At 37.8% G+C, this 16,323-nt stretch overlaps 1 protein-coding gene across 6 annotated transcripts in view; it reads right to left on the bottom strand.

Annotated features, from left to right (window-relative positions):
• The window catches only part of LOC128584991 (cAMP-specific 3',5'-cyclic phosphodiesterase 4D), a 566,576-nt gene that overhangs the window by 14,997 nt on the left and 535,256 nt on the right, over positions 1 to 16,323 (bottom strand). For all 6 annotated transcript variants that reach the window (XM_053590276.1, XM_053590273.1, XM_053590274.1 and 3 more), the window contains 5 exons: positions 11,158 to 11,251; positions 9,501 to 9,673; positions 8,174 to 8,272; positions 7,170 to 7,334; positions 6,575 to 6,674 (listed from right to left, as the gene is read on the bottom strand). In XM_053590276.1, coding sequence (XP_053446251.1) covers positions 6,575 to 6,674; positions 7,170 to 7,334; positions 8,174 to 8,272; positions 9,501 to 9,673; positions 11,158 to 11,251 — 631 coding nt within the window. The remainder of the gene's footprint in view (positions 1 to 6,574; positions 6,675 to 7,169; positions 7,335 to 8,173; positions 8,273 to 9,500; positions 9,674 to 11,157; positions 11,252 to 16,323) is intronic.

Genomic DNA, 16,323 nt, shown 5'->3' with positions numbered 1-16,323 from the left:
ATAAAATTAGTCAAATCATGTGGCACCTAAACCTGACACAAGTGATGTAATTAACAAAACCTATGATCCCAACTAAGCTGCAGGAGCCTAACTGGACTGGGAACCAGCCTGGTGAGTCCCTGGCACTCCCTCTTTATCAGCCACCTAACCCAGGACACATCCCCAAACCTTGTAGCACCTTCGTAGCCTCCTTAAAATGAGACAGGTAACCTCCCAACTATGGGCTTACAAAGCTGATGGTCAGACTTCGTTAATACAAGAAATATAGATTCAACTTTTGCCTGTGGACAGGTCAGCAGCTCCAGCATCACGGCAGGAGCTGAAGAGTATACTAGTTTGACTCACGGATTCTCAATCCATCCATAAAAGTCAGAGAAAATATAAACTTCAGTCTATTTTTAAAGAGGGTTTACTGTAAATTAAAGATAAACACATTAATTTTGATAGAGTATTTCAACAAACCTTATTTCAAATTTGTAAGTTATTATAATTTATAAGTTATTAGAGGATTCTTTCACTGCATGCTGTGAGGATAAAGGTTATTTGTGTTACTGGCAACTAAGTCTCTTTTGTCTTCTGGGTCCTGAAAAAAACATTCTAGCTCACAGGATCCCTAGTCAAAAGCCAACTAAGGCAGTAATTCTGATACATCCTGGAAGCTCTGACCAACCTTGGAATACCTTCACACACCAAATGACATGGCTGACTCATTCTCTCAGGAATAATGGTCTCATCATACCCCACCCTCAACAAAACACCAGCAGTCCAAAGCCGTGCTGGAAACTGAACTTCCCTCAGTTGCTCTTTCTGTGGGAAAGAAATCCTCACAACCCTAACTGAAGATGTATTTTTGATAAAGAAGGATGAAAAGAAAGAAAATAATTGTATATAAAAAGGAATCTTATATGAAAACTTTTTGTCCTAAAATAATTGGTAATTTATAAAAACAGTGTCAAACACATTGAAAGATAGTTCGTGTAAGTAATGAAGATTAGGTTAGTGAAAGATAATTTTAATATAATTTTGTATGTGATCAAGTTGGTTATAACGAAAGAGGAATCCCTAATTTAAACAACAAAGTTCTCTTTTAAGTTTATAAATCTTAAGTTTGAAGCCTTTTGGATTTCTGTTCTTGTATGTGTCTTTAAACTAATGAGCAAATACCTCAAAAGTTCAGAATTCAAAAGATCAATCTGTCACTATAGAGTTAAAATGCAAAGTTTGTTAAACTGTTTCTCTATCTTTTTGCCTAATAAAAACTGTGGTTGCTAAGTGTGTGTGTCCTGGAGAAAAGGTACCAGCACTCAACAAAAGACCTAAGGTTAGTTAGTCATTTGAAACTGAATGAAAAAAAAAAAAGGGTCTTCTTTACTTTTTAAAACACCAGCCACTTTTCTTTCCTAATTGACATCACCTTGTATAGCTCCTAAGGTAGCAAGGCATGTTCTTAACAAAAAGTTCTTTGGATTTACATTACATTCCAAGACTTGATTTTTTCCCTTCCATTTGTACTACAAGGTGATCAGAAAAAGAGCACCAGACATTAACCTGGTGGGGACAAAGAGAGTTGTGTATTTTCTGTGAGAAGTCAAACTTCTTACTGTCACCTTCCTGGTTAATTTCTTGAGACAGCTAATGATACTGGCCATGTAGGAAGCTGACTGGGGAGATACAAAAAGTCCGTTATGTCAGCGAGCTCCCCCTAATCATGAAATTGGGTGCATCTCAAAACCCTCCACCCCAACCCCCCATCCCCAAAGTTGAATGACCCCTTGACAACCCCTACAACAGCCAGACTACAAAACATTAGCAGCCTCCCTGGGACAACTATATGATGTGATTTTAGCTAAAAGTATCCCTAACCCTCTTCTAACTGTCAAAACCCTTCTCACACTTCTCTAGGACTTCACAGATTTCTCATAACAAGACTTTAACTCTAGTTAAACTGCCTTCTTTCTCTGCCTAATCCCTTCTTCAGTCCTTTAAACGTCCCTGATGTTATACCTCACTGCCTACTCAACACGATCGATCTCACACAGGACTTTCTAAACCGAACCTCCTCACCCGTATCTCGCAGATGCTGGATTTGCTTGTCCCTCCCTACGCCCTCCTCAACATACATACCGCTGTTCCAGGCCCAGATCGTGGCTGAAGGACATCCACTGGGCACTTAACCTACTGCAAAGAGAAGGGAGCCTCCTTCACTGACTGAGCAGACACCCTGCTTGGGAACTGTCCCACCACTATAGCCAGTACAGTGATTTCACTATCCCAGACCTTTTCATAAAACATCTGCTCACTCCTTTACGCAGCAACTCCCATCTCCGGGATGGTAACATCGACCATAAACCGTCTTACCCCTGCACCCTTTTGTATGATCCTCACTGGCCCTGGGCCTTCCCAGATACCTTACCTCTAAATCATCACAATTTCCCCCCTAACACTTCCTAATTCTGACAGTCATTTCAGGTCAATGGATTTTCTTCTCAGGACTCCCCCACCCCCAAACTTCACCATGATCCCCTTCTTTCTTACCCTACATCTAATTCTCAAAAACCCTTCCCCAGAATCTACACTCCTGGCTGTCCCCCAACAAACCAATGAGCCAATCTACCCTTTCCTCAGAGAAGCATTTGCCAGTTCCTCTTCAGTAACAAACTGGGACAGAATTAGAGAAATCACAATTTTCTTCATTTTTTTTTTCATTTCACCTTAGCTCATGTCTGACACAGGCGGCCTATTTTTTTGTGTGTGGCCACCTACCAGACAGGCACCTGCAATCTTACAGATCTATCTCCTAATGCAAACACTGCCCCTCCTGATCAGCCTCTACCTGTTCCAAATAAAACACAGGTCAGGCCCCAAAGAACCCCCATTCTGATCCCACTCCTCACTACCCTGGAGATAACCACAGGAATTAAAACAGGACTCAGAAACGTGGGGTCTTTCCTGCACCTTTCCCACGCATTATCCCAAGACCTACAAGAAAGCCTAGAAAAAATATCCCATAGCCTTCTTGGCAGCCATAACCCTCCAAAATAGCTTAGATCTTCTTCAAGAGAGAAGAGAGAAGGGAACACTTTTACACTGCTGGTGGGACTGCAAACTAGTACAACCTTTTTGGAGGGAAAGTATGGAGAAACCTCAAAGAACTCAAGTTAGACCTCCCATTTGATCCTGCAATCCCATTACTAGACATCTACCCAGAAGGAAAAAAAATCCTTTTATCATAAGGACACTTGCACTAGACTGTTTATTGCAGCTCAATTTACAATCGCCAAAATGTGGAAACAGCCTAAATGCCCACCAACCCAGGAATGGATTAATAAGCTGTGGTATATGTACACCATGGAATACTATTCGGCCATTTAAAAAATGGAGACTTTACAGCCTTTGTATTAACCTGGATGGAAGTGGAAGACATTATTCTTAGTAAAGCATCACAAGAATGGAGAAGCATGAATCCTATGTACTCAATTTTGATATGAGGACAATTAATGACAATTAAGGTCATGGTGGGGGTGGGGGAAGGGGAGAGCAGAGAGAGAAAGAAGGAGGGAGGGGTGGGGAAAGGAAGAGCAGAGAGAGGGAAGGAGGGAGGGGGTGGGGCCTTGGTGTGTGCCACACCCCACTCTTGGGGGCAAGACAAGATTGTAAGAGGGACTTTACCTAACAAATGCAATCAGTGTAACTTGTACCTCCAAAATAGCTTAGATCTTCTCACTGCAGAAAGAGAAGACTTATCCTTATTTCTAGATGAAGCATGCTGCTACTACATCAGCCAGTCTGGGCTCATCAAGATGCTGCCAAGAAATCAACAGAAGGGCTGCCGACCTCCAAAGACAAAAAGAAATAGCTGGCAACCCTTGTTTGACTCACAAAGCTGCCTTCCCTGGGCCTTACCTCTCCTTAGCCTGTTAATCCTTCTGTTACTTTGTGTCTCCCTAGACCTGCTCCTTATACAAACTGCAATCCAGTTCATTCAAAACACTGTTCATGGTTTAACCCAACAACACCTCACCCAGTTCTTTCTTCTCAAGGAGGCGCCCTCCAGACAACATCCAAATCTTCCTAACTCCAATGACTCCCCTTTACATCCCTAAAGGGAGCCTCTGCCCCCATCCACTAGGAAGCACTTCTGAAAGATTTCTGTACCCCTGTTCCTTAAAATAAAAAGTGGGGAGTTGTGGGAAAGAAATCCTCACAACCCTGACAGGACTGCAGCTATTCTGGGAAACAGCTAGTGGGAAGGAGCAGGCCAGAAACCAAACTGGAATCACAGCAAACCCCCTCCCGTACTGCCCCATGCCTCAAAACCATTGTTCCTGGGAAGTAACAGACCAGGTAATTTTGACTCTGACCCTGGCTAGTGGCCAATTAAGGGAGTAACTCTTACTCCTAGATTTGCCCTGAGTACAAAAATCAGTCCCTCTGCACAAGGGAGGACTCCCAATGGGAAACCCCCTCCCACATTCAATCCTACTGATAAGGAATAGAAGCCTCTTAAAACTGTGAGAACGAGCTGGCTCCTGGTCAGACTCCATTCTGCTCTTCCTCTCTGCTATTAAAGCCTTTCCCATCCCTCTTCTTCTCACTGAGTCTTACCCCAACCTACCCTGGTCCTCTCCCTTTCAGAAATGCCTCTCCTCCTACCCCAGGCATATCACTCACAAAACAGCCTTTAATGAACATCTGGGCCACTCTTCTTGTATTTAAAACCACCCCCTGATTTTCTCCACTTATTCAGTGGCTCTGAAACGTCAGAGGGCGTCAGATTCATCTGTGGACCGAGGCCTTGCTGCTTAAACAACAGACTCCACAGGGACCCAGACGTCCGCCAAGAGTGAGCCTAAGCCCAAACCCTCACGGGATTCACAAGGAAGAGGGACAGAGCTGGTCACAGTACAGGGGAGACAGTGACTTTACTGTGAATTGTTTTAATTTGTCCTCTAAGCTATTCCTAATTCTAATATATATATATTATAATAATAAAGGAACACACAATATGGCATAGAATGGGATGCAAAGAAAACATACCAATCAGACTGTTTGGTATCACCAAGAAAATATATTTCTTAAGGACAAAAACTTAGATTAAAACAAACGCTTCATGAATTTGTTAAAAAAAATCTAAAAAATTAGGAAAATACCAAGGCATTAAATAATATATCATCTCAGGCTCATGGAAAGTACCAGTGTTCATTGGACTGTATGACCCCCCGGCTCTTCACAGAAAGGACAGTCAACCCACATGGCTGACACAACCCAGGAGTGGAATCCAACAGGTACTCATCTTCATGTGTGTGCTTTGGTGTGTTCTGAAAGTGCCCCACTATGGGTCCTCATAAAGTAGCTGGAAAGTGAAATGTTATCCTGTGTAATATGAATAAATACGGTCCTAAACGAAACTTTTACAATGTACCTGAGTAACCACACGTCTCAGGAAATCCTGACTTTCCCAATCCTCCCTATGTGGGTGAGTCACTAACGTGCATTTTGCAATTGGGTTGTCCAGAGGGTTTTAAAAGATATAAAAATAGATCTAAATAATCCTAAAGGTTTGAATTAAGTCTCTCAAATCAAGGTTACATTTAAATTCTTTCTTTAAATATGATTACAGCAAGGTATAGGAAATTAATGGTGAATGAATTCAAAGGCAGTCCTGCAGCCAAGCTGTTACAGGGCAGGAAGAGACTGCAACCCAGAAGATCAATGCGGGGGAAGAAAAGGCAGATTCTTAACAAACATGAGAAAAAATTTCACTAAGTTTGCATTTTATTTTTTCATATATAAAACTGAATTTATATTAATCTACCACAAGGGGAGGGAGTTAAGTTATAGTTCACTTCAATTGTTTAGCAGTTAACTTGCAAGTACTAACTAGTTTCTCTTAACATAAACCTCTTTACAGAGGCATAGCCCAAATGTCACCTAAACATTTCCTCCAGAGGATTTCTGTGCAGCTGTGTGTGAGAGATGTTCCATATTAAACAGTCATCACTGCTCCTTGTATTTCCAAAGTCAGTGGTGGCTTCTTAGACAGTGAGATGTCACCAGTGAAAAAACATTTAATTGTTTAAAAGTGTTAACTTAAGAGAGAAGTTCCTGTTACTGTTGTTAGGAGATTTTAAAAAGGAAAAAACAGGGCTCCGTATGGTGACACAGGAGAAAGGGAAGCTGTGTGAACTCTGAGGAGTAAATGATGACCTACATAAAGTAAGGAAGGTTTGAACATTAATTCTCATAACCGTTTCCTTTTTTATTTAAAAATTTAGGGGCAATACAGTTACCTCAATCTTTTTGCACACTTTCACTTTTAATTACCCTTGCCTAGTAACATGGCATTTTATTTTTATTTTTTTAGAGAAGTACTGGAATATACGTTTTTTAAATATTGTATGCGTCATCGAACATAATGATAAATTTTCAGAGCTAAATTACATTAATATATTCTATCATTACAACACATATTTACGTATCTCAAAAGGACTTTATCATTCTGGAAATACCCTCAGGCATTCTATAATGTACAAAGGAAAAATGTGTTCCACACAAACAAATAAACTTTACTTACTCGTATTGATCAGAAATTGATTTGACACACCAGGATGATCTACGTCATGTATTGCACTGGCAAAAATTGCTGCAAGAATCTCCAAATCTGTAAACACAGCCTGAAAAATCAGACAGCAATTGTAACAATTTTATAATGAAAACAAATATATTAGCAAAAGAATATCTTTCCCCCAAATGATTAGGGAAATCATATTGCTTTAGGAAACAATAGAACAACTTCTTAGGATTTGTAAAAATTAAAAGTGTTTCCTCCTAATAAATTCTATGAAAATATCAATGTCTTACTTATATTTTATAAAATAGTCATTCTTTGACCTGTTAACTATCAAAGCCATCAGACTACATTTCAAGGAAACAAACTAACCAAAAGTGAGTAAGCCAGATACACTATATGAATCTCTAGCCAATGTTCATAGGCAAAAAATCATCTAAGACTTCACTGTTTACTAACTAAAACAATTTTTCCCCATGTAAGTCCAAATACTTCCAATAAATCCAATTATTTTCTTCACTGCAAACCCTTTAGGATACAAGTTTAAGAGCTTCTATGAGTGGAAAGCTAGTGTTCTTCCGACTTCAGAAGACAGATGTACCTCCAAAGCGGGTGTCGATAACAGCACATGCGTAGACTGGACGACGTCTGCAGCATGGATGTTGTTGTGGTAGGCCACATCAGCATGGTAATGGTCTTCAAGAGTCATGAGATACGTAATTAGAGTATCTACTGGAATCTTAAACGTTTTTAATAAATCCCGTTCCTGTAGGAAAAGAAGTCCTCTCATGTAAAAAAAAAATTTTCCTATAGCGTACATCAACAAAATCACATACCAGTGTTACCTAAGGTTAACCCAGAAATGGCAACTGTACTCTCACATGGAAGATGGAAACCTCTGGGAAGATCCGGAGACTGTGGGACAAAACCAGAGTTGGGTTTCCTTCTCTCCTCCTGGAGCCCAGCAGTGCTAAACTCATGCTGTGGGTGGTAGAAATGAGCTACCTACTATAAAAGTCTCTGTGTCCTATCGCAGCTTCCGTCAAGTGTCCCTCACTCAGCCACTGGATCACACCAATTGAAACTCAACATTCTCTCTAGGGCTGGCCTTGATCATTCCAGTCCCAAGGTGTATCTACAACAGCTTCAACTTCTCATTTAAATACGCTGAGCAGGGCCAAATGCTCCACAAGGGTGAGAAATGGTCATAGAGAAGACAGCAGGACATGGGAAAGTGACTGAAGTCTAAGGCGAGGCAGCAGGGTGCTCATTCATTTCTTAAAGTTAGTGCTCCATTCTCTATGCAAGTCAGGGTCAGGGAGGTGATTCTCTACATTTTATTTTAGTGAACTGCTTCAACTCCCCCGCTCACATCTTTTTCTTCTTTTTCATATAAAAAGTTACCAAAATCATAATTTATGTGTACTTCACCCACATTTCACCTTTCTCTTTATGTGTCCCTTGGCAAAGGAGTAAATAAGAACAAAAAGTATCAAAATAAGCAAAAGAGGATAAGGAGGAAAGAAGACAACAGGTATGTACAAACCACAGCCTGGACATTAAGTTCCTGATTAAAAGAAATAGGATAGAACTTAACTACAGTACCTGGAAAATGGTGTGCATGATAACAGTCAGGGGCCGGTTCCCAGACAACTCTGCTATTCTGAAAACATGAAGACCCCATTTGTTCACATCTTCCAGTTCCTGAGGTCAGAAAACAATATTGGAAAAATTAGAAAGTGGAAGTAGAAAGTGAATAAATGAATACAACTGTTTAAAAATTACTGACTTCAGGTGGCGCCTGTAGCTCAGTGGGTAGGGTGCTGGCCACATACACCCAGGCTGGCATTGACCATTTCAGTCAATGCCAGCCTGGGTGTATGTTCAAATCCGGCCCAGGCCAGCTAAACAACAATGACAACTGCAACCAAAAAATAGCTGGGCGTTGTGGCGGGCGCCTATAGTCCCAGCTACTTGGGAGGCTGAGGCAAGAGAATAGCTTAAGCCTAAGAGTTTGAGGTTGCTGTGAGCTATGACACCACAGCACTCTACTGAGGGCGACATAATAAGACTGTCTCAAAATAAAAATAAATAAATTATATATATATATATGTAAAACTGACTTGAATATAATGATTGTTAAGATTTTTTAAAAATAATGATTGATTTTAAATCTAATGCATGCACCATGTGAGTATAGGTAAACTTTAGGCCAATGCACTCGAATGTAGTAAAGACTGAACAGTATTTGCTTAACTTTATGACTCTGACAATACAACATATTTACATTCTTTAAATATCAAAGCTTTCTTAAATGGCTAAAATCTATTCATGAAGTCTTAACTAGTCTCCTAAAACACAGAAGACATGCCAAATTTCCAATTCTTTAAAGGCAAACAATCAAATAAAGATGCAGAAAAAAAAAGGAAATAAACATATATACCAAATCACTTATCTAAATCTCTATATTAATAAAATCTAAATACTTTGCAAAGAACTTTTTAAAGTGCTTTTCCATCTTCAAAAAAACCCTCCCACAGACCGGGCACAGTGGCTCATGCCTGTGGTCCTAGCACTCTGGGAGGCTGAGGCCTATGAATTGCTGGAGCTCACAGGTTTGAGACCAGCCTGAGCCAAAGCAAGACCTCATTTCTAAAAACAGCCGGGCATTGTGGTGGGTGTCTATAGTCCCAGCTACTTGGGAGGCTGAGGCAAGGAAATCTCTTAAACCCAAGAGTTTGAGATTGCTGTGAGCTATGATGCCATGGCACTCTACCAAGGGCAATAAAGTGAGACTGTGTCTCTGAAAAACAAAACAACCCCCCCTCCCACAAATTAATAAACTCTTCCACCTATTTAAAAGAGAAGGAACCCAAACTCATGCCAGGGCATCACTGCATGCTTATGATCATCATCTCTGAAGTCATCATACCTTGGCAAGGACATCTTCTTGTTCAGTTTTAACTCCAAACCTTGGGATACTTGAATTAGTCAGGCTAGAGCTGTGCATCAGCTTCTTGACTCCACTGATCTGAGACATTGGTCTTTTCTTTTTCTCCTTTTCCTTCTGAGTTGGACAAGGTATTTCCACTTCATGTTGCTTATCTTGAGAAATTCAGAAAATGTTACACATTTATCATTAATTCTACCTTTTTTACCACAGTATGCAAAACTGGATGGATTGTAATTATTATATATTGTAGGAAATGTTTCCATGTAAAACTTTTTCTTTTAGAAAATTATTTCAATTTGATATGGACTCAATTTGCTATCTTTGAACACAAAATTAAGCAAATAAATTCCACTAAAGAACAACTAATATGGTTATCTTTTTGATAGAATTTCCTAATAAAAAATTTTGCAACAGTTATAAAAACAGACTGGGAGAAAACAAAATAGGTGGTTATTTCCACTGTTTATCATTTCCATTCCTTTCTGAAATTCACTCAGTGGCTTGAAAACTGCCCTTGCCAACTAAAGACTCCAGTTTCTACCACTTTGAAATGGTAGAAACTTCATACACAAATGCCATAAAACCCAGCAGTATATAAACTTGAGCCATACTGTAGGCTCATACTGTAGGATTTGAAATGGTCATACTGTTAGGATTTGAAACAGCAGTTTTAATGACTTGTATTAATTCTACTACTTTTTTATTTCTATATTGTAGTGTGATAAGGGTTATGCTATAACCAGGTTTTCGGGTAACACCAAATCTCAGACATTATATGATAGTGGATATATACACATATGTTAATTGTTATTTTCTGCAGCCAAAGACTTAGGATGTCTTGAAACTTTCACCCACTATTTCAAAGCAATGAGCAGCTTTAACTCATCCTCAGACACAGTATGTGTTTGATAAATGTCTGAATAAATATGGCAATTAGGTATTATGGCACTTTGGTTTTGAAAGTAAATCCAAACCAAGGATATGTTCAAATTACTGACTTTTACTTATTTCAATTTCTTTCTATGGATGGGTAGAAGGCTTGTCCCAAGATACCACACTGGCAGCTAATCAGCAATCTTTTCTTTAGCAACTGTATCGGATCTGCCCATCGGTTTACCAGGCCTAGTGTCCATTACACTGTCAACTCATTGAGGAAGGAAATTATTTCTAATTTATCATTAAATACCCGTTGTCCAGCAATGGCTGGTATTCAACAAGAACTTACTGAAGACATGAATAGATCCTTTTGTAAAATATAGTTTGAAGTTTGGCACTATGAAAAAAATGCAATGTACAACTTGAGTTCAAAGAACCCCTTGAAGTCCTAAATAAAGCTAAAATAAAAAAATGTACTTTGTCATTTTAGATTTTAAAACTTCTAAGATCAAACGATTAAAATGATAAAAGCAAAGAGAATTTCTAACACTTGTTTGGTTTCAAAAATGAGCTGGTACTCCAATTCCCCTCCCAAAACAAATAAGTAAATAACTGAAAATAATAAAAAGTTTTACTTGTGGGCGGCGCCTGTGGCTCAAGGAGTAGGGCGCCGGTCCCATATGCCGGAGGTGGCAGGTTCAAACCCAGCCCCGGCCAAAAGAAAAAAAAAAAAGTTTTACTTGTATATTGTTATTCTCACCTAAGAATGTGTTTGATATGTACTCTGACACTTGATTTCCAGACCGGCTCATTTCAGAGAGATGGGTGAGCTCCCGATTAAGCATCCTTTTAAACTGAAAAACAGAAGGGTAAAATGAAATAACAGAAGAGGAAAATGTAAGTGAAATAAGATAAGCATACTCTGAGACACAGGAAGACATGCCCAAAGAATTTTCAAATTGTCCTGACAATTTAGATTAGTGCCATCCAGATGAGCTTTCTGTAATGATGGAAAAATACCATAATCTGTGCTGCCCATTACAGTAGCCACCAGGCACATGTAGCTGGTAAGCACTTGAAATGTGGCTAGTACAAATGAGAACTGAATTTTGAATTTTATTAACTTTTAATTAACCACCAAGGGACCGTAATAAACTGGTCAACATGAGGCACTAGGCCTACTGTACTGATATGTACAACAACTGGGCCATGTCTGGGCTATGAAAACTAGGTAAACTTAAGGAGCTGGTCAATGTAGGGAGGTGGTCAGCTATGGAGGTTCTATTATATTTTCAATTTAAGTGGCTAGTGGCTACCATATTGGACAGCACAGACTTAAGACTTTCAAGGAGAAAATCAGGGAAATCTAGGGAGAAAAAAAGAGAATAAAAAATTTAAAACATATTTAGAAAAGATAAAACCTAATTTACAGATACATAAAAACTGCCAAAGAAAATATGATGTACTTTCATCAACTGCAGAAATGTATACATATACTGATTAGAGGTTAAAAATCTAGTCTTTTTACCCCAAAGCAAAAGTAAACTGACTTATTTGAGTACTGTTCCAGAATCATGGAGAAATAAAATAAGTATTATATGGTATTATATAATGCATTATACTATATATAGTATTTGAATAAACAGTATATAATACCTTATTTTACAAGTTGTTTTTCAAGTAGGGGATATATGATTTACTGGTTCACAGCATCCACAGAATTTACCAAACCATTCCCCAAGTTACTGAATAGAAAACAGGTTAATTTTTAATTCCATACCTTGTTATTTCACAATTTATTTTACTGATACGGTGGTGAAATATTGTAATTAACCTACTACCACCACATGGCTTTACTAATATCCAACATTCTCAAAGATTTTATGCTTCCCCACCCAGCGGCTACTCTTCATGTGTCTTCTTTTGACTCTAAAAACAGCCCAAGTAGGCCTTTTAATATGCCTTTCATATTTCTCCTACTATATAGAAATAATACATTTTTCTATATGTATAGTAACTGCTATTAGATACTTAGTCAAAAAATGTCAAACACATTTCCTCTAATCCTCAGTATCCTGAAAATTATGTAAGGATGCATAAAGTCTCACCATAAAGTCCATTTATGTCTGCAGGTGAATAGTGGGTTTATCTTTTAGTAATACCTAAAATATAATACTTATGCAGTATTTGATTAATATCAAATTCTAAAAAAAAAAAAAATCTTGCTTCTCTGCATAATTCATACCAAGAAAGCCTACTCAATGTTGTTTGCTAAATCACTCCCAAAGTCAATCTTATTGACTGTCTAGATTAGGTATAAGAAATTAAAGAACTAAAAGCGGACCTTCCATTTGATCCCAAAATTCTATTACTAGGTATCTATCTAGAAGAAAAAAATTTTTTACCACAAAGACATTTGCACTAGAATGTTTACTGCAGCTCAGTTCACAATTGCCAAGTTGTAGAAGCAACCCAAATCCCCATCAACCCATGAATGGATCAACAAACTGTGGCATATGTATACAATGGAGTACTATTCACCCATAGGAAAAGATGGAGACTTTACATCTTTTCTGTTTACCTGGATGGAGTTTAAACGCATTCTTCTTAGGAAAGTATCTTAAGAATGGAAAAAAAAAATTCCAATGTACTCAATACTAATATGAACCCAATATATAAACAACTACATGCTCAAAAGAATGTTAAAATACAAATATAGTCTAGCAAGGCTTAGGGAAGAGAACAGAGCAGAAGGCGGGAGGAGGGAGGGTGAATGGCAGGATTGCACCTACTGTGCACAATGTGTGGGTCTTCATCACGCCCCCTGGGGGTGAAGGGTGCAACTATATGTTGAACTTTACCTTAGGATGGAAAACAATGTAACCTAAAAATTTATACCCTCATATTAATTTGAAATAAAAAAAATAAAACTATCACCACAAAGTGTAGAGGGAGACCCCCTCCCCCCCACAAATTTCAATAGACTGTTGTATACAAAAACTGAACATTTGCATTCTACTGTCATCATAAACATATATGACCAATTCACTTTCTGTTTGTCAGCTTACTGGTCTAGGGAGTTTATTGTCAGACTCAGGAACACAAAATTCACTTTATTTATGTATTAATAACTTCTTTATGAATATAAAATGCACATGTACCACATAAAATCTAGAATACTTTACAGATAAATATCATGTAATTCCCTACTGCTAAGAGGGAATTGATAATTACTAAATTTCCTTCTATGTCTTTTTTCTACATTTACATGTGTATACAGATTTTTTTAAATTGTAGTACACCATACTTGGGTGGCTGTTTATGTTCATTGGCATTACATATTATAGCGTACTGAAAAACTTAAATCGGAGGCTTTCTAAGAATATGCATTGAAACATTTGCAACAGTGTTCAAAATTTTTTATGTCCATCTTTACAATTTTCTTGAGTAAATTATGAGCCAACAAATAATTAAATGAGCTCCTACAAAAAAGTACTTTATGTTCACGTAGCAGGTAATCAATATTATTTGAGTTCCTTCTCCCAGTTCTCTTTCTGCCACTCGGTCCTTGATTTGGGGGCCTTTTTATATTACTATTTCATTTCTGTCATTGCAAGACAGACAGATAAAGGATTTGACTATAGTTATGACCAGAAAAATACATATTTTTCCAATTCCTTTAAAGAATTTAGGACAGTATTCATATGGAAAACCATAGCTATGTTTCAAAACATAATATGCATAATGTCTCAGAGGTAAGAAAATCCTTGCTTTACAGAGGAAATTACCCTTGGAAAAATCTACTCATTAGGCAAAGCACATTTAAATGAGAGTGAGTGTGCTAACTATTTAAAACATGTATTCAATGAAATATCTCTTTGGCCTGAAATCGTCCATGTTATGAGCTACAAGGTGCTATTAAAAACTATCCAGTTATGATAAAGTGCTTTTTTATAAAATATGGGGAACAGGCAAGGCTTTCAGCCACTGCTAGAGTTTTAACAGTCAATATAGGAACTGCTGTCTACCTTGTACTTCTTTCAGTGAAACTAAAAAATGATGGCAAGCTTTCAGGGGGGTGACTGAAAAGGTTAGTTAGATAGGACCCCACTTTATTACATACCCATCTTCTAACCTGTACATATAACCTGGTATAAGGAATAGGTTGTCATATGCTCAAGAAGAAAATGTGCATGCTACCTGCAAATAAGCTATACATTCTATGGATTACTGGATTTTTTTTTCTTTTCTTTTTTGAGACAGTCTCACTTTGTTGCCTTTGGTAGAGTGCTGTGGCATCACAGCTCACAGAAATCTCAAACTCTTGGGCTCAAGTCATCCTCTTGCCTCAGCCTCCTGAGTAGCTGGAACTACAGAGGTGGGCCACAATACCCAGCTATTTTTAGAGAAGGGGTCTCACTCTTGCTCAGGCTGATCTCAAATTCCTGAGCTCAGGCAATCTACCAGCCTTGGCCTCCCAGAGTGTTAGGATTATAGGCATGAGCCACAAGGCTTGGCCTTACTGGATTTTTTGGGAAGAATATAAAGAATGAAGTATAATTTTCCTGGTGGTTTGTTACATAATTCACCAAAATAGCCAGTTAGTACAGGTAATTAAGGAGAAAAATGCCAGGGAAAGGAATCTAACTATTGTACAGACCAAATAAATGATATATTGCATATTCCAGTTTGTATTTTTATTTTTGCATCATACACATTATTCCCAGATTAGTTTCCTGCCTATTTTCAACACAAAAAAAACGTGGTTTGGAGACACCCTTCATCATACATCTATTTCCCTACCGAGGCTTGTAAGGTGCTCCAAGAAGTAAATATTTCATTTTAACATAATCTTAAGAGACAATATTTGAAGCAACCCTCTCTCTTGCCAAGGAAGGGAGTATGGGGGTTTCCTAAAGACAATGGTCAAAGAGTCACCTAAGTTATAATGTAAGAGCTATGTTCTAAAAGGAATTAAAATTGTTCTCCTTTTCTGCTATGAATCTAAAACTTGTGGTCCAGGGAAGCTAAATTAATAATCACAAAAATTATCACAAGAGATTTCTCAACTGTAAGTTGCTCTTACAAATTCATTTTGGAATGTATAGCTAGATATTCTTTAGAATAATATACTGGACTATTCAAGAAACGCTTTAAAATGTAAGTGGAATTTCTCTCTTTTTAGAGATAACTACATAACATTTATTACGGTAACTATGTAAAATTACCACAAGGGGGAAGGAATCATTAAAAAAGCAAATAAAATGTACTCTGTCTGTAATACCATTATATCTTTCAATTAATAGATTTAGAAAAAACATAATATGGAACTGCTTTTCAAAAGAACTGGTTAAAAATGGAGAATGATTAAATTAAACATTTAATTACTTTTTGGAAAGTAACTTCTAAATATTTTCTGTTGCTGAATTTCTAATTGTTTTGGGTCTAAACAGTACATAGAATTATGGTTGTAACTAAGAAAAAAAAGAGAAAGCTTTCTAAGTGAAGGCTCGCAACTCCTTTGTTCTCTTATGCACCACAATGTCTGTGTACAGCACTTAAGCCATAAAGGAAAATGAAGATATAGTTGAATCTGAATGCTGTATTCTGTTTTTTAGAACTGTAGTTCTCCAATTTACATTGTATGTTTAAGATTATTCAGAAAGCAAAATAAATAAAATAATAAAACAAAGTTAAAATATTCTTAAATATCATCCCTTGCACTTCTGCATGATGCTAATGTGCTATGGGTATGTCACGTATCTTCTTCAACTTATATTTAAGGAAGTGATGGTACAGGTCAAACAGTAAGAAAATACCTTTTTTCTCCCCCCCCCCCCCCGTAGGATATTCTGCTAAACATCATTTGACTACGCTGTACCGTGATGCATACAGGTTTGGTAGGTATCAGTAAGAACAGCTATTT

This window comes from Nycticebus coucang, chromosome 1, assembly GCF_027406575.1.
Source record: "Nycticebus coucang isolate mNycCou1 chromosome 1, mNycCou1.pri, whole genome shotgun sequence".
NCBI classification, from domain to species: Eukaryota; Metazoa; Chordata; class Mammalia; order Primates; family Lorisidae; genus Nycticebus; species Nycticebus coucang.
The sequence above is the reverse complement of the archived record's forward strand: the minus strand, read 5'-3'. Positions and strand labels throughout refer to the sequence as shown.